The 23,413-nt window shown below is 44.3% G+C and overlaps 1 protein-coding gene across 2 annotated transcripts in view; it reads left to right on the top strand.

Moving 5' to 3' along the window:
- Nucleotides 1-23,413, top strand: part of PTPRT (protein tyrosine phosphatase receptor type T) — an 846,898-nt gene that overhangs the window by 340,979 nt on the left and 482,506 nt on the right. For both annotated transcript variants that reach the window (XM_090064242.1, XM_090064241.1), the window contains exons 3-4: nucleotides 1,823-2,094; nucleotides 23,071-23,152. In XM_090064242.1, coding sequence (XP_089920368.1) covers nucleotides 1,823-2,094; nucleotides 23,071-23,152 — 354 coding nt within the window. The remainder of the gene's footprint in view (nucleotides 1-1,822; nucleotides 2,095-23,070; nucleotides 23,153-23,413) is intronic.

The raw sequence follows: 23,413 nt of genomic DNA, 5'->3' as shown, positions 1-23,413 counted from the left end.
ACAGCATTCATACAAACACACATAAATCATCATATACATTATTATACACAGGCATACACATACACAAAACAACCATTCCATCTGCACATGCACCAGATATAGTTACCAGAAATAGTTGCTTAATATCAGCCCAGGGTGGCCAACCCTGGTCTTGTTAAATAGATGATGATGTTTTGAAGATTGCAGCTTGGAGCAGGGTGAAGAGATGCATCTGCACTCCTGTGAAACAGCAGTAGAGAAAAGACTCAACCAACTTGGTATTTTCAAAGCCTTCTTTTATAAAAATTGGCACCATTTGTTTCAGTGCTTTGGGGTTTTTCCATACCCAACTTCTGTTTTTGCAGTTGTTCTTCTTTTGTCTTCAGCTTATCTCAGCCTTAAAGTGTTCTTGCTGCCCATCTGGCAGAATGAGTGCATTGCTTCTCCTCATTATCTTTTTTATGCCTTAGGCCTAAAAGAAATTCTTCAGCCATTCATTAATTAGTTCATTAACTGGTAACTTACATTTGGCCCCTTGTTGCTTACATAAATGGTTAATCTTCTCCCATCTCTATGCCATTCTCTCACCATGCACCCTTTTATACACACTCATACATAAAGGCTATGCAAAGTTCATTCACTTATGTGAAGCAAAAAAATACAAAATAAAGTTTTCAAGTTGTTTACAGAACAAAACTAACACGGCTACATTTCACTATTATTGCACGTTAAGTTAACATCAGCTACATTAGTTCAGTTCCTGCTACAAAGATGGTAACCTCTCCTTTCCCTCGCCCCAGGTTATTTCAGGGCAAGGAGAGAGATGTCCAGTGGCAAAGGTCAGGGGTTAGGGGCAGGACTTCCAATCTCAAGATGGTGACCAGGGGGCGGGGCACTGGTTGAGGGGCTGGGCTACCCTTGTGGCCCTCAACAGCTCACCAAAACTCATTAAGTGGCTCTCCAGCCAAAATAATTATCCACCCCTGCCTTACACTGAGCCGCACAAATGCTACTTGGAGCCATCACATGCTTAGTTTAGAAACCTTCCCTGACTGTCCCCCACCTGCACAACCAACTTGCCACTAAAGGCCTGGTAAGCGGAGGCAGAACTTGAAGCTGTAGCTGTGACTTGCCACTAGAGGGCTAGTGCATCAAGATAGGCTTCTATCTCTGTTCTATGGGCAGGGTTATGAGAGATCCTGGGATACTGGAGCACTTCAACTTGTGCAGCAAATCTGTGGCCTCAGTTAACTGGAACAGGAGATCGGTCGTGCAGATTATAAATAATCCTGCCCTGGAGTGGCATAATTTTGAGCTGCATAACCAGTGCTTAGACCAACTTTAAAGTGTTAACATGCAGATAATACAAGTGTTAAGAGCTGCATGAGCTACCCAAATTACTGTGTAACAAGACCCTATAATGCCAGCTGGGAATCTGGTGCATTGCATTCTTTTTATTGTGGACACGACATCAGTGAAGAAAAGTATACTGCATGAAATGCAGACCAAAAAGATGTGTTTGAGCTGATAATGACTATTGCTGCCAGGTGATTATATGATAATTCTGATAGAATAAAACTTAAAAATAAGAATAAGAACTCTTTATGAAGCTGTTAACAGGACCAAACTCTACTTCCATCTTTTCCCTGTAATTTTTGTGTCATTTCTTTCTGTCACTTCAGCACTAATGTAAACTAGCAGGCTTGAATTTCTTGGGAGTAACCATTTATTTTCTGGTTGGTGGGGGATCATGTAGAACCATTGACTCTTCTAATAGAATTGTTCTGAAAATACACCAAAAAGTGTTTCTCTTCCCTTTTCATTTTCCTCTCATTATCTTTAGGTTCCTTCATGATGGTGAACAGCTCAGGACGGGCATCTGGGCAGAAAGCTCACTTGCTGTTGCCTACCTTGAAGGAAAACGACACTCATTGTATCGACTTTCATTACTACCTGTCCAGCAGAGACCGTTCAAGCCCTGGCTCTCTGAATGTCTACGTGAAGGTTAACGGTGGACCTCAGGGCAACCCCATCTGGAATGTGTCAGGGATTGTTACAGAAGGCTGGGTGAAAGCAGAGCTTGCTATCAGCACATTCTGGCCACATTTTTATCAGGTATGCAATTGTTGTATTTTCCCCATCCTCCCCCAGTGTTTGCTCTGTTGCCAAGTTTGAGCCTGGGTTATCAATAACCAGTGTTGGCTCTGAAAGAACTACCTCTTTTTCATTTGTCCAGTATCAGAGTGCATGTTGTAATTTATCATGAGCTCATAGGCTGCTAACAAACATGGACATCTCCCCCCCCGTGTTTACTTCTAGCTCAGCACGCCTCCAACCTGAGCGCAGCACATGTCCAGAAGAGGAACTGCATTGGTTTGAGCCAGCTCTCCCAGTGTCTAGGCAGATCACGTGCTTCAGCTGGGCTTTTTGGCATTTTTATCTAACCAGCTGTTAGATAACTCCACCCCCCCCAATGTCTCTCATCTTCCTTAGTAGTGGAAGGGCTGAGGAGCTTCCAAGAAGAAGGTAGTCCAGCTGTCTGATCAAGGGACTGGGGGACAAGATTCCTGTGTTTTAGGAGGTCACTTTTGGAACCTGTTGGATTCAGTGCTTGCCTCCGCTTCCCCATCTATGGGTAACACTTACCTATCTATATAGTGCTGTGCCATTTTCATTTATGTTTGACATGGTTTGAAATACTTTTGTGAATACAGCTGTAGAAGTACAACAAAGTTAATTTTAGAAATGGGTTTGCTTATGTTGATTTTTGTATACAGGGAAGATTTAGACCTGTTAGTGTATTCCTTTTCTCAACATATTACGTCCTAGAGGGCTTTCAGCTCCACAGAAAGGAACATTTAGAGCCAAACTGCCAAAAGGTTAAGGCATGTTTCTCTATCTTGAAAATATGCATATTAAAACATTTATGCTGGCATATACCATGGCTCCGGGTAAATAGGATGGCATGTGGCTGGCTAGGTATTTAATCAATTACCTGCATAAACTTGCCCATTATATACCCCAGCTTGATTACATGAACAAGAGTGCTTGATATGTCTTTGCATTTGGCCTCCTATGATTTTTGAAAGCTTATTTATAGTTCTTATGTCTCTTTTTGTTTTCTCTTTTTGTTTTATCATTGGTGATAGCACAATTTTGCTTGTGCTACCTAGGAGATATTCCTGAATCACCCCTTTCCTTAGTTTTAGAACAGTCCTCTCCTTTGCATCAACCTTTGTCTTTGCCTGCAAGTTAAGGTCAGTGCTGCATAGTATGGAGCAGTACCAACTTTCATTAAATCAATAATCCTGGTAGTTCAAGAGCCTAGGTATCTTCTGTGCTTGGAGGGCACTAGGGGTGTCCGAAATGGGCCCTATTCAAATCAAATTGGGCCCAAATCCGGGACAGTGATTCAATTCACTGATTCATAACACTGTCCCCAATTTCATTCAGCTGAATCCGAATATGAAAATTCAATGCTGAGTACTTCTGGGTCTGCTGCTGAGCACTCTGGGGACTCCTCCACCCCCTTCCCCCCCGCATTCCTATGGGATGCTCCAGTGTTCATGTTCTGCCTAGTACCTTGAGCTATGTAAAAAAAAACATTTAAAGCTGTGTCTATGTCCGAATTGCCAAATCTTTCCAGATCTCTCCAAATCAATTCAGAGGGTTCCGATTTGATTTGGAGGGATTAAAGGGTCTCCTGGTTTTGATTTGGAGAGTTGGGGATTCAGCCACGAAATCAGGCAGAATCTCTGCCCAATCAAATCTGCAACTGAAGCTTCGTACAGCCCTAGAGGGTACACCAAATGAAAGTTATACTGTTTAAATTACAGTGGGCACATCTATACATGTATGTGAGGGCACAGTTTAATGCACCTGAATTTTCTGCTCAGAAAATTCAGGTGCGTTAAACTGTACCCTTACATGCATCTGAACATGGACCTGTTGGGAGCAAATTTACTCCCATTGAGAGCAGTTCCATCTAGATGCATAGATTCATAGATTGTAGACCTTGGAAGATCATCGCGTCCAGCCCCCTGCACCAAGCAGGAAAGGCAACTGGGGTCAGGTAACCCCAGCAAGGTGACCATCCAGTTTCCTCTTAAAGATTTCCAGGGTAGGCAATTGCACCACCTCTGGAGGGAGCATATTCCATAGTCTGGACACCCTAGCTGTGAAGATGTTTTTCCCAATGTTCAGCCTGAAACGGTCTTCAAGGAGTTTGTGACTATTACTCCTGGTTTTCACCAAGCCCTTGATATACACCCCTGATGTAGCAGTAAGCTACTACCAAGTCTCCTCTCCTCCTTCTCTTTTCCAGGCTGGAGAGTCCCAGGTGCCTCAGCTTTTCCTTGTATGGCCGTGCAAGTCGCTGACCATACAGGTGGCCCTTCTCTGGACTCTCTCAAGCTTTACCACATCCTCATTAAAGTGTGGCCCATAGAATTGGACACAGTACTCCAGCTGTGATCTCAACAATGCTGAGTAGAGTGGAAGAATCACTTCCTTGGTTTTGTTGGAGATGCATTGATTGATGCATGCCAGGGTATTATTAGCTGTGCTGGCTATGGGTTTGCACTGCCAGTTAATGTTCATACTGTGATCTGTTATTAACCCCAGGTCCCTTTCATTTGTAGTGCTGGTCAGATTGGTGTTGCCAAGCCTGTAGGTGTACAGGGGATTGTTCATCCCCACGTGAAGCACTTTACATTTCTCGATGTTGAACTTCATCTGGTTCCAATCTACCCAACTTGCCAGCCTGTCTAGGTCCACCTGTATCTGCAGCCTATCTTCAAGCATGATCATGCTTTCCCATAACTTGGTGTCATCCATGAATTTGGCCAGTGATCTCTTCACCCCCACCTCCAAATCATTGATGAAGATGTTGAATAGGACTGGACCAAACACTGACCCCTGCAGGACACCACTGGCCACTTCTTTCCAAAATGACATAGCTCCATTCATTAGAACTCTCTGGGTTCTATCCCATAGCCAACTTCCTACCCACCTAACTGTCTCACAGTTAAGCCTATAATCCTCCAATTTTTTCATGAGAACATGATCAAAAGCTTTTTGAAAGTCAAGGTATACAATGTTGACCTCCTCTCTCTTATCCAGGTGGTGAGTTACCTGATCATAAAAGGAAATGAGATTGGTAAGACAAAACCTGCCTGTGATGAAGCCAAGCTGGCTGTTGTTCAGAATCCTACCTTCTGCAAGCCTATCACACATAGACTCCTTAATGAATTTTTCCAGCATTTTCCCTGGGATAGAAGTTAGGCTAATTGGCCTATAGTTACCTGGGTTCTCCTTTGTCCCATTCTTAAAGATGGGTACAACATTGGCCTTCTTCCAGTCCTCAGGGACCTCTCCAGAGTGCCATGAGTTTTTGAAAGAGTTTTGCCAGGGGTTTCACGATGACTTTGGCCAGCTCCTTCAGCACTCTTGGATGAAGTTCATCTGGTCCTGCTGACTTATTTTTTTTAATTGATCACACACCAGTTCTATGGCAATAGTAGGAAGGTGGTCATTTCTATCCTGCTCATTCTGTACCCTATCTGGCACGATTTTTCCCTTGGGCTGGTGAAATACTGAAGCAAAGTAGTCATTCAGGAGATCAGTGTTCTCCTGAGTTTTGGTAACCAGTTGTTGAGCAATGGCCCCACACTCCTATTTGTTTTCCTCCTGTTCCCTATATACCTAAGGAAGGACTTCTTGTTCTCCTTGATTCTGTTGCTAATTTTAGTTTCTGTCACTGCCTTGGCTTTTCTAATCTGATTTCTACAAGTGCAGGCCATTACTGTATAGGATGACCCCTTGCAGCATCCAGGGGGAGCTCCCGGCTCCCTTGGGTGCCAGCCCTAGGCTGGCAGGGAGTAAGGAGGCTGGTCCAAGTCTCTGTGGGGCAGGAGACAGCTGTCCTAGCTCCTGGGAAGGTGCCTGCCAGCTGTATGGAGATCAGGACAGCAAAAGGTAGATCTAATCAGGACGGGTCCTGATTTCCAAATGGCTGGCAGGTAGCATCCCACCAAGCCAGGACAACTCTCCCTCTTCTCTGGGGCCCCTGTTGCCTATACTGTCTGGGAACAATTTGCATGGAACAAATTGCTAATTTGCTCTTGGCCAGCATCAACATGTGCATTTCAGTGCTTTAGTTTAATGTGCCAATTTCTATTACCTGTACCTACAGGTACTAGAAAACAGCTTATTAGAATAATGTGCTGCACAGTAATTGCTGTGCACATGTATACAGTGACACTCTACTATGCATTATATTAGTCTGTTATGCCGTAAAGCATCTCATATAAATGCGCCCAATTAGTGCCAAGGTCGGTAGTTTCTATGATGCAGGCAATGACCACAAACTAAGGCAGAATTGATTTGGTTACCTTATAGAGTAACTAAAGTAGATTTATTAGCACAAGCTTTTCTTGGCTGGAGCTCACTTCATCAAGTGTTTCATTGAGCTTCAGCCCATGGAAGTTTGTACAGATATACCCTGTCTCTTACTTAACTTCAGACTAAGACAGCTAACTATGGGCACATATACGTGTGCTCTGGGGTAGTGGGCTGGGGCATTTTAATTACAGTGGATATTGGAAGCCACTCTAATTAAAATGGCCACAGCATCTCCTGTTCAGCATCCCATGTTTCAAAATGGTGTAGGGAGGTGTTTTAACTAAAGCTCGTTTGATGAACCTTAGTTAAAGTACCCCGGCTGCCATTTTGAAATGTGAGGATGCTGCATACACGAGACACTGCAGCACGCTGGAGCATTCTGATTAGAATGTGCCAACAGACTCGATTAATTGAATCTGCTCTGACACATTCTAATCCTGTATAGGTGCCCAGTGTCCCTAACAAGACCAAGGCCAGCAAACCCATTTCATCCTAGCCTAATCTTGATTAGGCTCTTTGGAAATAAGAGCAAACCCTGCCCCTCAGGTTCTGATTGCTGACTGTTAGGCAGAGATGCTGATGCAGAGGACAATACTCAAGTACTTAACCATAGATTATGAAGAGCTTTTTATTATAGTATTAAATGTAACCTGTATCCTTTCATCTTCCAGCATTCAATGAAAATTGCAGGTGCTGTAGGCATAAGAGTGGACAATCGTACCATAGGGAGAAAGTGACCAGTTTCATTTTTCAGCTGTTGAGGTATTAGGCTCTATTTCACTCAATTAGGCACTTGTTACAATAACTGAACCTGGATGTGACCCTTTTTTACAGGCAGGAGCACACTCACTTGGGAACATCCCCCCTCAAGTGCTGCTGTCCTGTTACTCACACTTCCCAGTATCAAAAAAACAGGAAGGATTTAGTAAAATCCACTGCAGGTTTCTTTATGTTCTATCAGCCGCACATCATCAACTGTTAATCAGGTGTTTTTCAAGTGACATGAAACAGTCAATAGCCTTGCTGATGTTAGATATTAGAAAGGCTGATTGAATCCAAGTGGGAATGGAATTTTATAGCCATCATCATCTCAGCAGCCTTTCCCTGGCAAACTGGCCTCGCTTAGTTAAGATTTTCACACCAAGAGAACTATTTTTACACAGCAGATGAATTTTGCATATTCAGATACAGATGGAATCTGTCTCTCCTGGAAGGCATTCGTAAAGAAACTGGGAGAGCTGTGGTAAAAGAAGTGTTAGCTCAGAGGAACTTTTTTTTTCAGAGGGTGGAAGGCTACCAACCTTGTAAGACCTGAAAGTCTGCTGGCTGTTAGATCAGGGAGAAGCTGTGCTGCATGCAAAGGAACCATTTGTATATGATTTATACACTGGCTCTGATCTGACACTTCAGGGGTTAAGCAAAGTTTAACCTGTTTAAAAACATGTAAGCCACACTTTGGGCTCTTGCTGACTTCCAGGAGTTGATTATACTTATAAGCGTAAACAGTGACAAAGTTGAAGCTTTCAAGTTTTCACTTATATTTTATCATATTTAATTTTTGCAGCCACCTGTTTATTACCCCCAGCATGTGGCCTATTATAAACTCCTTCCTATGCACTTCCTTGGTTTTAACTGCAGCAGTCTATGAAATATGGACTCCACTTAATTCTTTTTAAATGCCATGCAGGACACTTTCACTGTTCTAGCCAAGAAGAAAATGAGTGGCAAGGAATTTCATGCCACATGTGGTAGGAAACAGGAAAAAAATCATCAGATGCTGATCACAGAAGAACAAGCGAGGCAGGAATTTCTGTAGAGGAGGCTATGCAAAAGGCAGATAACATTCTTCTCCTGAGTAGACAGACAACAGCAGATGGAAACAAGTTTTTTTTGTTCTTTTAATAACTGGATAGGATGTTTTAAAAAATCTGAACCATAATGGAATGCTTTGATGTATCGTCTTGTGGGGTTGGGGACATCAGCAGAATACAGAGAACAGCAAAGAGGGTCAAAAAACATGATTGGCCCCTTTGCTACACAGGAGACTTTTAAGTGAAAGTGTTGTTTTGTGAGCAGAAGCAAATCTGTCATTTTTCTTGAAACCGCATTAAAGTTCCCATTATTGATCTGTGTTACTAAAATGCAGAGTCTCTATTCAATGTACCCCAGACAGAGATGACTTGAGGAGGGTGCGGGGCCCAGGGCAAATCAGCCTGTGCAGGGCCCTGCCCCCACACGTGAGGAAGCCAGTGGCAGATTCGGCAGTGGGGGTGTGGGGGAGATGGAGTGCTGGCCATGAAGCTGGCAGCAGTATAGAGTTGCTGCGGCTGCTCTGCCCAGTGCCACAGGACCCCACAAAGTGTGGGGTCCAATTTGACCCCAGGACCCAGCTGTGCTTGGTGCTATACAAATGCTGAAAAAAAGATAATCCTTGCCCCAAGGGGTTTACAGTTTAGTAAAAAGTAGAGCATGCCTGCATTTCCTCAGGGTCATCAACCAGAAGACAATGCCATTTACTTGTACATAAAGCCAGAATATTACAGCAACGCACAGTGCTGCATTGCAATGTGAAGATAATTAAGCACATGCATAGATTACCTAGAGAGGTTGAAGGATCTCTGTCAGTGGGAAGGTTTAAATGTAGGTTAGTCAAACTTCTATCTGAGATAAGTTTGAGAGAGATGATCCTGCTTTGAGCAAGAGGGTGGATTAAATGACTTCTGGAAGTCATTTTCAGCCTTATCTTTCTGTGAGTCTATGATTTTATGATTGTATTCCTTGACCATATATAGTTGTGTATATATATATATATATATATGTATAAAGTAAAGAAAAAGTGAATTTTCCAATTCAATACTGAAACTATGGATTACTCCTTGTAGTTAGATATGCGCTGCAAACCAAATATTAAGACTTTTTATTAGCACAGATTAAGGAAACAATTTCAAATGTGTGGTTCCACTTTATGTTAGACTCAGATATACATGTTACTTTGAGTTTTCCAAATAGTGGACTTGGAGCGATTGAAAATAGACCAAGTTACATAGAGTCTCCAAGTATGGTAAGTATTTTATAAGCACATAAAAATAAGACTGTTCACCACAAAGTGACCACACTCTAGAACTGAACCTCTCAAGTCTAGATCCACTCCTTTTGCACGGTCTTTTCCAGCCTGCTGGCCTCTAGCAGGTGCCCAGTAAATTCAGGAGAAATAATGATCTGCGACCCAATTTGGCCATTTCAACAGTAACTTAAATACAACTCCCTCCATTCCAGTATTGCTTGTTCCCTTCTAGACAAAAGCCACTTTTGTTTTCTGCTTTTGTATATAGGTTTCCTTGTGATTGTCCCACTTCTGATCAAACTCCCATTCTTTTAGGGTGGCTTTTAAGCCCTTAAGCCTTATATCACTAATTCATTAGTCACTTGTTTTACAAACGATCTGTGGCAGCTGGCTTAGGAAACAGTGGGGATTCTGCATTATGCTCTATTCTGTCAGCAACTAAAGAAAAGTTTGAGGGAGGTTTGTAAGCTTATGCAGAGGAAGGGAAAAAAGAATCAAATACATGGTCTAATTAAGTCTTGTTGAAGACTTAATAGAACATTGTGTCTAAAATGGCAGTAGTCTGGATATCTTGATGCAAAGAGTCCTCCTTCATATTTCAAAAGTGTTGGACAACTGAGGGAAAATATATATATACATATATATATACACACACACATACATACACCCAAAACATGGAATCCACATCAAATGCTGATTACAGAATGACATGGAATACACTGCAGATGAGATGCATCAGATTCTCTTAATGCTCAAAGGTATTACGGGTTCCACATCACTACATTCTGCTTTTGAAAATCCCAAACTAAAATATATTTTAAAAAAATACTTGAATTGTATCTGAACTTTGTATGAAACTTCCACAACTAGTCAAAGCTTTTATTAGGGGCGATGATTAGAGGGCTGGGACACATAGCTTATGAGAAGAGGCTGAGGGAACTGAGTTTATTTAGTCTGCTAAAGAGATGACTGAGAAGGGATTTGTTAGCAGCCTTTAGTTATGTGAAGGGTGGTTTCAAAGAGGATGGAGCTAAACTGTTCTTAATGGTGACAGATGACAGAACAAGGAGCAAAGGCTTAAAATTGCAACAAGGGAGGTTTAGGTTGGATATTAGGAAAAACCTTCTCACTAGGAGGATGGTGAGGCACTGGAACAAGTTACCTAGAATGGAATATGCATTCTTGGAAGTTTTAAGGCCTGGGTGAACAAAGCCCTGGCTGGGATGATCTAGTTGGGGATGGTCCTGCTTTGAGTAGGGGGCTGGACTAGATGACCTCCTAAGGTCCCTTTCAACCCTAATTGTCTATGATTCTGTAAGTCTAAGTATTAGATATCTGAATAGCAATAACTAAGCCACTTCCCAGAGGTCAGGTTTGCAGCACTGGAAGTCCTGCAGAAGATTCATATAACTTGTCCAGATATAAAAGCATTCTGCCAAGACATATTTCATACTTGGATTCCCAGTCTGAATATGTTTTCAGCATAACGAGGAAAATCCACAAAAGGACTGGGAGAAAGTTTACACACATATTCATTGAATTACTGCTTGCCATAAAGATGAACTAAGACCCAGAATAAACCAAGAGCAGTAATGGGGTCTCCCAGAAAGAACTAGTATGATGTATAGCAAGAAACATTATTGATCTGTACCTTAAGAAAACTCTTGTACTACAACAGATGAGCCCAGCTACTTTGCTAACACAGACATTGATTGCATATAGAAGCAGTAGAATGTAAGTGTTGTTTACTGGGAAGGAAACCTGAAATGGCTTGGATTTTATTATTCTCAGGGGTATTAAAATGTTCCTAAAGTGTAAAGCTTTGCATTTTGTCAATTTATATGTGCAGCTTTAAGCAGTTTGTTCAAAATAAAAATAGTATTAAAGTCCAGATCTACAGCTGTTACATGGAATAGGGAGTCCTATTGGAATTAAATATAAGTAAAGAAAATATAATATTGAGATTATAGAATTGGACTTCATGTGCGTCTCAATTCCTTCCTCTTCTGGATCATCATTGGGCTCCAGTTCTTTGCCTGCCAAGAAATCTGTTATGCTGCTATGATGAAGTTTTGTAGGCTGCGGGGATGTTTTGGCAAGGTAAAGGGAAAAGGACATTCTGGAGGCCTTGGACCATGGAAAGAAGAAAGAGCATGATGAATGTAGTGTGAGGCAGGTTCCAAAAAGAGGTCTTACCTGCACTAAAGTATTCCTTCATCCTACTCTGCAAATTCATAACTGTAAGAGAAATGGGTGCAGAACACTGAGCAGAGGATGGAGTATGTGAAGGTGAGTGTCCATTAGCTATCTCACTTAGTAGTTTTTGCTCTGAGCCAACTGCCTTGAGTCAGCAAGGTGTAGTGTACTAACAACAATTTTCTTGGCCTACTTGCAATTGGATTAAGGTCCCATTCTGATAAAAGAAATCATGCATAGGCATCTTCTATGAAAATGGCTTTTGCAACACAATTTTCAAGCCTTTTGATGACCAGCTAGTGATGACAGGAGCAGGTTTGTGAGGTTTGGAAGCACTTAATCATGAACTGACACAAAGGTGGCAGTTAAAAGAAGGTCACGTAGCACTTGAATGAGGTAGGAGTATGATTTGGCAGCTGTAACTATGACTGAGCAGCACTCTTTAGGATCCACTCTGCTCAACCCACATGGGGAAGAGGCTAGAAAAGGTGCCCTGTAATAGTCTGTCTACCTTCTTCCTGACTGGACAGTTACGTCCAGTGGAATTTACTGTAGTTGAAATCAATAAAGATACACAATCAGTTTTGGGACCTGAAACATCAGGACCCTCGTAAACAATCAAGAGTACTGCACCACTAGTGTAGCTTGTGAACTCAGGTGGCACAACATCAGTGCTGCTGCATTGAGTAGACCCAGTAAGTGGGCATCTCAAAGAACATGGAAGCAGCTATACCTTTTTCTGGAAGGGAAACTAGGAAGAATACTGGATTCACAGACTTGGTTTCGCCATCAAGAATGAACTCATAAACCAACTCAGTGAGTTCCCTAGAAGAATTACTGAGCGTTTCATGACCCTCCATCTTTAACTGGAAGAGAGGCAATATGCCACTGTCATCAGTGCATATGCCCTGACTCTTGATGCCACCTAAGGCACGAAAGAGGAAATTTATGCAAACCTTCCTTTACCAAGTCTTTTCTGACATTCCAGAGAGAGACAGACTCTCAGTGATTTCAATACCATAATTAGAAGGAACTTGAACCTCTGGAATAGAACCATTGGCAAAGAAAGAGTAAGAAAGATAAACTTCACTGGCATGCCCTTCTTAACCAAATGTGCAGAACATGGACTCACTATCACCAACACCCTGTTTTGCCAGAACAACAGGCACAAAACATTATGGCATACCAAGGATCTAAGCATTGGCACCTGATTGACTGCATCATTGTTTTACCTGGGATCACAAAGTTAAACACATCACCCGAGCTATGGTAGGAGCTGACAGTTACTGGACTGATCACTAACTCATCCACTCAGTTCTATCACTCAGACTGGCTCCCAGGTGATGACAGCAGCAGAAGCAACACCAATGGAAGATCAACATCAAAGGACTCAAGGACTCGAGACAGACCTTTTCCACCACTCCCTCAATGAAAAACTGGCAAATTCCAATCAACAACAATGGGAGAATGTCTAAAGTGCTTCGTGTGCCTTCAAGTTCACCATCATCAGCACCTGTGAAGAGACACTTGGATTCTTTGCTAGGAAACATCAAGACTGGTTTGATGAGAATGATTGGGAGATCCAGTAGTCGACTAACCACAAGTACAAGGCCCTTTGTGCTTGGCTGAATGGCATCAACTCCAAGCAAAAGAAACTGAATCTCCAACAAGCAAAGGCAGAGATCCAAAGGAGGACCTGTGATATGAAGAACCGATGGTGAGAAGACAAGGCATCTTGCTGACAGTCACAATCTGCACTGGTTTTTCAGTGCCACCAAAACACTCAGGGACTGAACCTCTTGAGGCATAAGGACAGAGGAGACCTGATCAAGGAAAGGGGAGCCATCAATGCCCATTGAAAGGAACATTTTAAAAATTTTCTCAGTTGAGACTGTTGTTGACAAGAGTGCTCTCTTGAAGTAGTGACCATTCTTTGCCTACTCCATGACAGTATGTGAGTGGTGGTTCTTAGTAATGGATCTAACACAGATCTGTTTTGAGGTTAAGATGGGAGGTAAGCAAGGCTGTGTCATTGCTCCAAGACTCTTCTTGATATTCCTTACTGCAATGCTAAATCTGACCACCAACAAGCTTCCACTTGGAGTGGAACTAAACTACCAAATAGATGGTAAGCTATTTAGTTTCAGCAGATTCCAAGCCAAAACCAAGATCACCTTAACCTCAGTCACTGAGCTCCAGTATGCTGATGATGCTGTAGTCTATGCTCACTTGGAAACAGAACTTTAAATTATGATATAGAAATCTGCCTCAGGTGTGCTGGACCTCCTACAAGAATCCTGGCAGACCCAAGACATAGCTACCCAAATGTAGCCTAGTATGTTCTGAAGGTTCAAAAAAGATTAGATAGGTCTCTTGCAAAGGAAAATCTCTTGGCTGCTCAACAAGTGGAAGAGCATCAATGTAATAAAAATGCTAAACTATCAGCCCAGAGATAGAGTATTTCTATTGCTCTCTGTGAACGAAGCCATACCAGGGACCATTCAAAATGTCTGTCTGCCCACCTGTCTAGGGCAGTCTGCTTTGATTTGCCTATCATGTCTTGATGTATAAACTGATTTTAAAAAATGCAGGAGGCTGCCCATTTAACACCCTGATGCCAAGGGCATAATACACAGCTGTGACCTTCCCTTTACTGTGTCCCATGTCTCACAGTTGGCATCCAAATCACTACCCACTATCACTCCCCCAGCCCCTTAACTGGGCTGCACTTGGCTTGTGGTGCAACTTAGCCTCTGTAGACATGCCTGGGGCTCATGCCCCCTCACTGGGGCCTCAACTCTGGCTACTCTGGTTGGCCCATGTGCCATCCTTCAGGCTCCCTAAGGCCTTAGTCTACAAAGCTGCTGGCTTTCACTCCACCCCCTCACTGGGGCCACTACTTTGCCCCCTCACTGGGACTTCTGGGCCTTATGCCTCTTGGGCATCAGGAGTCTGTTGGTGTACCTGAGCCCCCAACTCAGCCTATGGCCCACTCAGGTCTCACGTGTCTGTCTACATGCCTGGGCCCTGTGCTTTTCTCTCAGGATGTGCTCCCCTAGCCTTTCCCCTCCATGAGGTCACCCAAAAGGCAGTGGGGCTGAGGATTTATGATGCCCCATCCTTACTTTTCACTGGGGAGGCACAGATGTTGCATTTCCGGGAGACTGCCCTGCCACAGGCAGCCCTACTACACCATCCAGCCCCAGCAGGGTGGAGTTTTAGGTCATTCCCCAGGATCAGGAACCTCCTCCATCCCCATATTTCCTACCCTTGACCTCCAGGATGTTCCTGGGATCAGCAGTACTCCAGCCAGGTAATGTTCACCCTTCAGCTCCCTAGTTGTAACTGCCAGCTCTACTCCTCAGGGCCTGCTCTTATTCTGAGGCTACTTTGCCCTGCTCCAATCAGGCTGACATGTGACTGCCAAATTGGCTCTGCAGTCACCTACAGGCTGCCTCACAGCTTGCTCAGGGCCTTAAAGTGGCAAGCACCCAAAGGTGTACTGCCACACTCCTATCCTCTAAAAGTAAGTTGTTGGCAAAGTGGCAAGAACCTTTTGACATCTTACAGAGGGTAAGCTGGGTGGACTTAAAAGTGCAACTAGTGGGAAAATGGAAGTTCACAAATCTATCTTGTTAACCTGTTAAAACCCTGAAGGGTGCAAGAGACAGGAATGGCCTCCACGCTTTTGCAGGGAGCCAGTTTGTGGGTTTAGGACCCCTCTTCAGATCTGGTAGCTGAACTCCAGCTAAGGGCAACTCTGACCCCGACTCAAAGGGATGAAATAAGAGCCATACTGGATGAGTTTAGAGTGATCTCAGGAACAACTATCATGGTTAAACACTGGATTGTCCTCATAGTTCTAAGGTCACAAAGCCCTTGGATGTGGGTATTGAGGTGGATGTCATCTACCTGGACTTCAAGAAGGCATTTTGAACTGCCCCTTCCCCATTCTTATAAAAAAACTAGGTGACCGTGGCATTTATGCTTACACAGTCAGATGGGGGGCAAATTGGATCCATGGTGGATGAGTCATTTTTGACTTGGAGGGATGTGGGCAGTGGAGTTCCCCAAGGCTCAGTCCTTGGGCCTATGCTATTCAAGATCTTTATCAGCAACTTGGAGGTGGACATGGAACGTACACTGTCCAAATTCACTGATGACACAAAGCTGTGGGGAGAAGTGGGCACACTGGAGGGGAGGGACAGAATCCAACTAGATCTAGATAGGTTACAGAGGTAGGCAGATGAGAATAGAATGGAATTCAATGCAGACAAGCTCAGGATATAATCCTCCTGCTGTACTCGGCCTTGGTAAGGCTGCAGCTGGAGTACTGCATCCAATTCTGGGCTCCACAGTTCAAGAATGATGTCAAGAAGCTTGAGAGAGTCCAGAGGAGAGCCATGTGCATGACAAGAGGGCAAGAGAATAGGCCTTATGAAGAGAGGCTGAGAACCATGGGATTTTTCAGCCTGGAAAAACTCAGTCTCAGGGGACACCTGGTGGCAGCCTATAAGTATATAAGGAGTGTGCATCAGAATCTGGGGGAATGCCTGTTCACCAGAGTGCCCCAAGGAAAAAAAAGGAACAATGGTCATAAATTCCTCCAAGACCATTTTAGGCTAGACAAAAGGAACAATTTCTTTACTGTCCCAACTCCCAAGACCTGGAATAGATTCCCTCCAGAAGTGGTGCAGGCACCTACTCTGGACTCATTCAAGAAATGTTTCAATGCTTATTTGCTGGGATCCTTTGGCCCAAGCTGACTTCCTGCCCCTGGGGCAGGGGGCTGGACTTGATGATCTTTGAGGTCCCTTCCAGCCCTAACATCTATAAAATCTATGAAAGGTGTTGCATCTAGGGAAAAGGATCTTGCAACATATCTAGAGGCTGGGGAGCACCCTTCTCAATAACATAGTGGCTGAAAGGGATCTTGGAGTCATTGATGACTCCAGGATGGACATGAACCGTCAATGCGAGGAAGCGGTCAGTAAGGGTAACCGCACCTTGTCGTGTGTCTACAGATGCATCACAAACAGGTCCAGGGAGGTGATCCTTCCCCTCTATGCGGTGCTGGTCAGGCTGCAGTTGGAGTACTACATCCAGTTCTGGGTGCTGCACCTCAAGAGGGATGTGGCTAACCTTGAGAAGGTCCAGAGAAGGGCCACTTGCATGGTCAGGGGGAAGCAGGCCAGGCCCTATGAAGATAGACTAAAGGTCCTGAATCTATTCAGCCTCCACAAAAGAAGACTGATAGGGAATCTGGTGGCCATCTATAAACTCACCATGGGGGACCAGTATAAAATAGGTGAGGCTCTGTCCCCACAGGCACCGCCTGGGATAACAAGGAATAATGGCCACAAATTGATTGAGATCAGGTTCAGGCTTGATATCAGGAGGCATTACTTTACAGTTAGGGCGGTCAGGCTCTGGAATGGTCTCCCAAGGGAGATGGTGGTCTCCCCTACCTTGGGGGTCTTCAGGAGGAGGTTGGATAGACATCTGGCTGGAGTATTATGATCCCAGCACTTGTTCCTGCCCAGGGCATGGGGTCACACTTGATGATCTGTTCAGGTACCTTCCTGAGCTATGAAACTATGGAAATGGGATGTGCAATTCATCAGGGGTATTTAAGAATTCCAGGCCAGCTGAGGGAAACACTAAAATAGAAAATTAAGAAATCGATGCATTTGGGAGTCATAGAAGAATCAATCAGTGAGTAAAGTAGCCCAATTCTGATAATGCCAAAACCAAACCACAGCATGAGGTTCTCTAACAACTTCAGTAAAGTTAATGTAGTTTCAAAGTGTGATACATATGATAGGCTCAGAATAGACTAAATCAGGGACAGCCTCTCCCCTTGACAGTTGCCTTGCTCCCGGTTGCCACATTGGGACCAGATGTCCTACTCCCTAACCCCTAACATTTGCCACTGCAAGTCCCTCCCCTTGCTGCCCCCCACGACAAAAACACTCCTTTTAGGAGGTGCATTGCCATCTTAGAACCAGAAAAAAACCCAAATCATACATTACAAGTGAAACACCTACTATATTTTAATTTTATTACAAAAATATTTCTCATGACATGAGTTGTGTTTGTATACTGTATATAGAAGGTATTGCATGATAACACAAAATAAAGTATTCCTCTTTTATATTGCATGTGTATGGTGGGGTGTGGTGGGGTGGGGGTGGGTGTAGTAGATGTGTGTGCATGGTGGTGTGGGAAACGTGGGGGGGTTGTGAGAGGGTGTGCTGTGTAGGGGGCATAGGGTATGTTAGGATGTATGTATATGCTGGTGGGGGTTGTGGGGCAAGGGTGAATGTGTTTGGGGAATGTAGGGACTCCCCACACTCCCCTCCCCCATGCCATGCAGCCCCTGCTGCCAGCAGGAGCAGCAGGTGGGGAGGTCAGGGCGCTCATGCCCAGTGGGGTGCAGCTTTAGTCAGTGCTGTGTGCAGGAAGCAAGTGGGGGGAGTGCAGCCTACCCAGCTGCCCCTATCACCAGGGCTCTGCGCTGTGTACCTATAGCTCCTACACTCACAGTGGGGAAAGCCCCATGCTGGACTCTGCACTAGTGTGCAGCACTGGCCAGAGCTGTGCCCCACCAGGTGCCTGCACTGGGCATGAGTGCCCTGACCTCCGTGCCTGTTGCTGCTGCCAGCAGCAGGGGCTGTATGCCATGGGTTGAGTGTGTGGGGAGTCCCTACACCCCCCACCTCACACCCACACCCTGCCCAGCTGAGCTCTGTGTTCCCTCCGCCCCCCTGGGTGCGGCCTCCACACTGTGCTCTGTACTTCAGCCCACCTACAACTCCATCGCCTGACTAGCCCTTCCTCTTTCCTATCTGCTGCCCTGACTGAGGTGGATTTCCAGGAAGCCAAGCAGGTTCCCAAGGGGCAGCTGCAGCAGGACCCCCACCCAGAAGCTGCTGCTGGTTGGGCAGGGCCCTTCCACCCAAGAGGGTGGGAACAAGGCTCAATAGGGTATGTTGGAGGTGTGTACATGTGTGCACCTCACTCCCAGACTTCCGGGCGGAAGGGGGGCACAATTCTTTGGATGGTGCCAGGGGTCAGATGAAAGTGCCTGCTGGCTTGGATGTGGCTTGTGGGCCATATTTTGCCCACCCCTGGACTAAATGATGGAGGGTATAGGCAATGCAAGATAAATAACGAACCTAGACTTAACCAAAGGCTACTTGCAGGTACCTAAGGACTGTACTACTTCCAGACCTTATTTTTTTTTAGTTATATACAGTCCTGGTATACTTCCAACAATTAATGGGCAAAATATTCTTCCCACAATGGGTGTATGTAGCCATGTAGCTAGAGGATGTGGTAATATTTGCAAACACATGGACAGCCTACCTCTAGCTGGGCACACTTGGATGTACAGCTTGGCTCACAGCCAGTCTGGAAAATGTCACCTGGGATGCACAGAAACTAAATAACTGGGGTATATATTAGGCAATGGCAAAATCAGGGCCCAGTTGACAAGGCAATGGCCTTGACAGTTGCCAGTGCCTGTGCCAATGACAAGCAACTGAAGTAATTTCTAGACTTAGAGTTCATCATTGGCAGTTCATCCTACAGTTTGCTAACATCACAGCCCCACTAATGGAGCTGTATACACCCCATTCTTTGTCTAACCAGGAAGTTGCTTGGAGCAAAAGTATACTATAATAGAAAAGGAGTTTTGGGCAGATAAATGGGCAGTGGAGACTTAACAGGGCACTTAGGACACCTGTTACTTTAAGAAGAAAAAGGCTGCAATGAGGGTTCAATCAGCAATCAGGGGAGACACCTGAGTAGAAGAGGGCCAGGCTTAGGTTTTATATAAGCCCAGGGTCTGAACTGGGAAAGCAATTTAGCCCTAGAAGCTGATGTTAGAGGTGCTTCTGAGCATGCTACAGAGATAAATCACTGAGGAATACGCAGACCGACAGTTTGGGTAGGATGGAAGGGAGGTGGAGGTCCCAGAAATTGGTGGTTGGGGGGCACTATGGAGAGGTGAAGCCAGAGGCCTGGAAGTACGGCTGGAGCCCAGGAGTAGGGCAGAGGAAGGACAGAGAGGAGCTGAATTGGATGGCTCTGGAGAGCCCAGGGATAAATTGAGAGAGAGTGATATGGACTGCGGCTGAGGGCCCATTAGGTTGAACGAGGCTAGGGTCAAGGGCCCATGGAGCTTACTGATGGTAACTGATTAATTGGTAACATCTGTGAGGCTTGGGAATGGCTAAAATGGGAGATGAGGTAGCCACAGAATTAACCCTTAAGGAAACAAGTAATTAGAGTAAATGAGATCTAGTTCAGGGATCCCTGGCATAGATTTCCATTCCTAAATACATATTAACATATGTATTTATATACATCAAGACATGACAGGCAAGCAGAAGGGGAGGATGCTTAAAAATCAGGAGGAAACAGTACTTTTAAGTAGCCACCAGGGAGTATCACAGCCAGGCCTGAGGCTGGCCTTTGTTACACAAACCCTTTATTACTACTATCTCCTAAGGCCTCTTTTCCAGTTGGTCATGGGCCACATCCCATTAACATGAGGTAGACTGACCCCCTGATGATGAGATGGTAGGTGTCCCTGAAGCCTTTTGAGTTTACCTGGGGTCAGCACATGCAAATACATATTTTTTGTGAGAACGGGTTCTGGGAAGATAAAGAAGTGGAAGAGTGCTCCACTCCTTGGAGGGTGGGAGGGTGGGGAGTGAAGCGGGGTGCCTATCTCAGGAGCTACAGCCAAGCGGCAGGCAGTGAGAAAGAGATTACATGCTTTTCTGGGAGGGCTGGGCCAACTGAATAGGATGATTAGCTGGTCCAGAGGAAGTTAAAATTCCCAGGGATGGGAGAGAGAGGGAAGGCTGTAAAGGTAGAGATGGCACCATCAAGCCAGGATACTCTCTTAGGGTCTGGGAAGAGACCAGAGGGTTTGGTTAACTCTTTATTGTTATGTACTTGGTGTTGATGATTTATGGTTTATGTTAATGTTTTCCTGTGGGAGAAGTTTGCCCAGGGAAAATAAAGACTATGTACAAATTGACAACCCACTATACTGGACTTTCTGATTTTCATGGACATTGTCAGTATTGAGCACTAGGAACTTCATTTCCATTTACTATATCAAAGTTTCTGGTGTACAATTTGAAAATATTGCCACAATGGAGCAAGTAAGCTCTCCTCTAAAAAGACAGCCTTTCTATAGGTTAAACTGACTTGTGTGGAAAAGTCTGGGTTTAAGTAGTAAAAAGTCTTTGTGCTAGTCTAGTAATTTGAGTTCTGCTGTTCTCGAATTCTTCAATTATTCTTTCAGTCAGAGTAGGTTGAATAATCTGTGTTTGTTCTAGAACAGCACTAAGCTTCTGGTTTAATAGTGGCAGCTCTGTAATCTGTTCACATTGGTTAGTACATTCCATAAAGCAGAATTTATCAACACTGCTCAGTCTACCCTTGAAAACACTAGCATATAATCTTATAGTAACAAGGGAGGCACTATTTTGTGAATGCAGATTTGATAAATAGAAGCAATAACTGAGAACTTCTTTCTGACAGTCATAGGGGACTGGAAGAAAACATAGGTATAGTAGACCCTATCCTCAGCCAATTTTGACCTGCTTGCTGCTATGCCCCTATAATACTTATAAAGATGACCCATGCACACTTTCTCCTGGGAGACTTCCAACACTTCCGGAATATTTTCACTATGCAGCCTACATTTCCCCTTTCTCTTTGTCCCTGTCATACAATGCTAAATGTCTCTAAGTCTTTTGTTTACATGTTTAGATTATATTTATACAAACAGTACACATTTAGGGGGTTTTTGGCCTTAATTTTTAACAGATAATCCAGACTTTATAGTCCCTTCATTTTTTTAGTGCTTCCTGCAGGATCTTTTCCAGCTTGTCTCTATTTCTTTGGAAGGAGCTGGGGGCAGTATCCCAGGTACAGCTTCCAAGTTACAGAAGAAAGCCATTATTGTTCTATAACTTAGGGCACTTCTACACGTGCTCTAGGAGTTGGGGGGTGCGGGGTGGTACTTTAATTAGAGTGGCTTCAAGAGCCACTCTAATTAAAATGCCACAGCTTCTCATGTATTAGCATCCCTGTGCTTCAAAAGGGCAGTGGGGATGCTTGAATTAAAGGTTGTTTGAGTGCCCCCACATTGCCATTTGGAAGCACGGGGACACTGATACACAAGACGCAGGAGGCTGCTGGAGCATGGTAATTGCCACACTCCAGAAGACCTGATTAAATGAGTCTGCTCTGATGTGCTGTAATTACAGTGTGTCAGAGCAGCCTCTGTGCTTATGTACAAGCACCCTTACTGTTTGTTTATGAGGCCCCAAATTGCTTGGGAACATTAGCATTCAAGGTGACAGTCTACCACCATTGGTGATCTAGATACTATTTCCATTCGGTTATCTAAGCCAGTGGCGTCCAACCTGTAGCCTGCAAGGGGTTAATTTGTGGCTTCTGGGCTCACACCTGGTCCCCATTTCTCCAGCTGCAGAAGAACCCAGGGTCTCTAGGCTTCCCCTCCCTCCTATGGCTTTTGCTTCCTGACTCCGTTCCGGGGGGTATCTGCCTGTGACACCTAGAGGTGATGGCTGGTGTACCTGCGGGGCACATGCAGTGCTGAGGGAGGCCCTATGGCATAGGGAAGTGGGGGTCATGTGGTCCATGCATCCCGCTGGTGGAGCCTACATGGAGTGTGGCCCCTGCCTGCTTGAAGTTATACAGCCCTTGTCTAGGCTGTACAACTAGTGGACCATTAGACAGCCAATTAGTAATAGAATTTCACCCATAGCACATATATATGGGCCTTTCAAATAGTTAATTATGCTAACTGTTTGATCCAGGGAGGACAGAAAACACTTTGTTCTAATCTGTGGGGGAGATTTATTTTGTAATCCAGTAACTACAGATTAGGATTTGTTGCTGCAGTTTATAATTTTCTTATGGTATAGTGACTGCATACATGCCAAATCAAGTTACTTCCTCCATGATGGCTACATGTGGGAATTTGGCTCATATACAATTTATGCATTCACAGCTGTGAGGCATATTAAATTCAAGGTGTCAAATGTCTCCTGAATGCAGTATACTCTCCACTTCTGCTTTCCCAGCATAATCCTCAGTTAGGCATGGGAACCACATTCAGGTGTCTCTTTATTCTCAATGAAAGATTGACAAAGGCTTCCCCATTTCTTAGAAGAACATTAGTTAAGTTGTCATAAGGCTCAAGCCATACAAAAATGGAGTTGAGATTCAGTCTGACTAGTGGATCAGACCTCTGGATAATGCATATATACTGACAAAACTGATGCCAGGAACAGGACTAGCTGTGGGAGGAGGCAAACAGGAAAAAGGCTGTTGTGGTTACTGTTTGTAAGAAAAGCTTCTCTTGTTTTTTATTTCAGGTGATATTTGAATCTGTCTCTTTGAAAGGACATCCAGGGTACATAGCTGTGGATGAAGTCAGAGTCCTTGCCCATCCTTGCCGTAAGTACATGTCCTTTTTCTTTCTATGGCAACATACTATATCAGGCTTTGTGGGCGAAAGAACCCATTCACACAACTCAGTCATCTCTGAAACATCTTCACATATCTTTCCAAAATGCTTACTGAGTAAAGACAATCAGCCTTGAATAAATATATCATTCTGCAAGTTGTGCAACTGGCAAAACTGCTAAGAATCTGCAGCTAGTGAAAAGGTGTTTGCCTGGAGCTCTGTCTGTTATTAAAGGCATATAAAGTTCGGAT

Source organism: Crocodylus siamensis, chromosome 10 (assembly GCF_052110815.1).
Source record: "Crocodylus siamensis isolate JL-2025a chromosome 10, ASM5211081v1, whole genome shotgun sequence".
Taxonomy (NCBI): Eukaryota; Metazoa; Chordata; order Crocodylia; family Crocodylidae; genus Crocodylus; species Crocodylus siamensis.
This window is presented reverse-complemented; position numbering and strand designations above follow the sequence as displayed.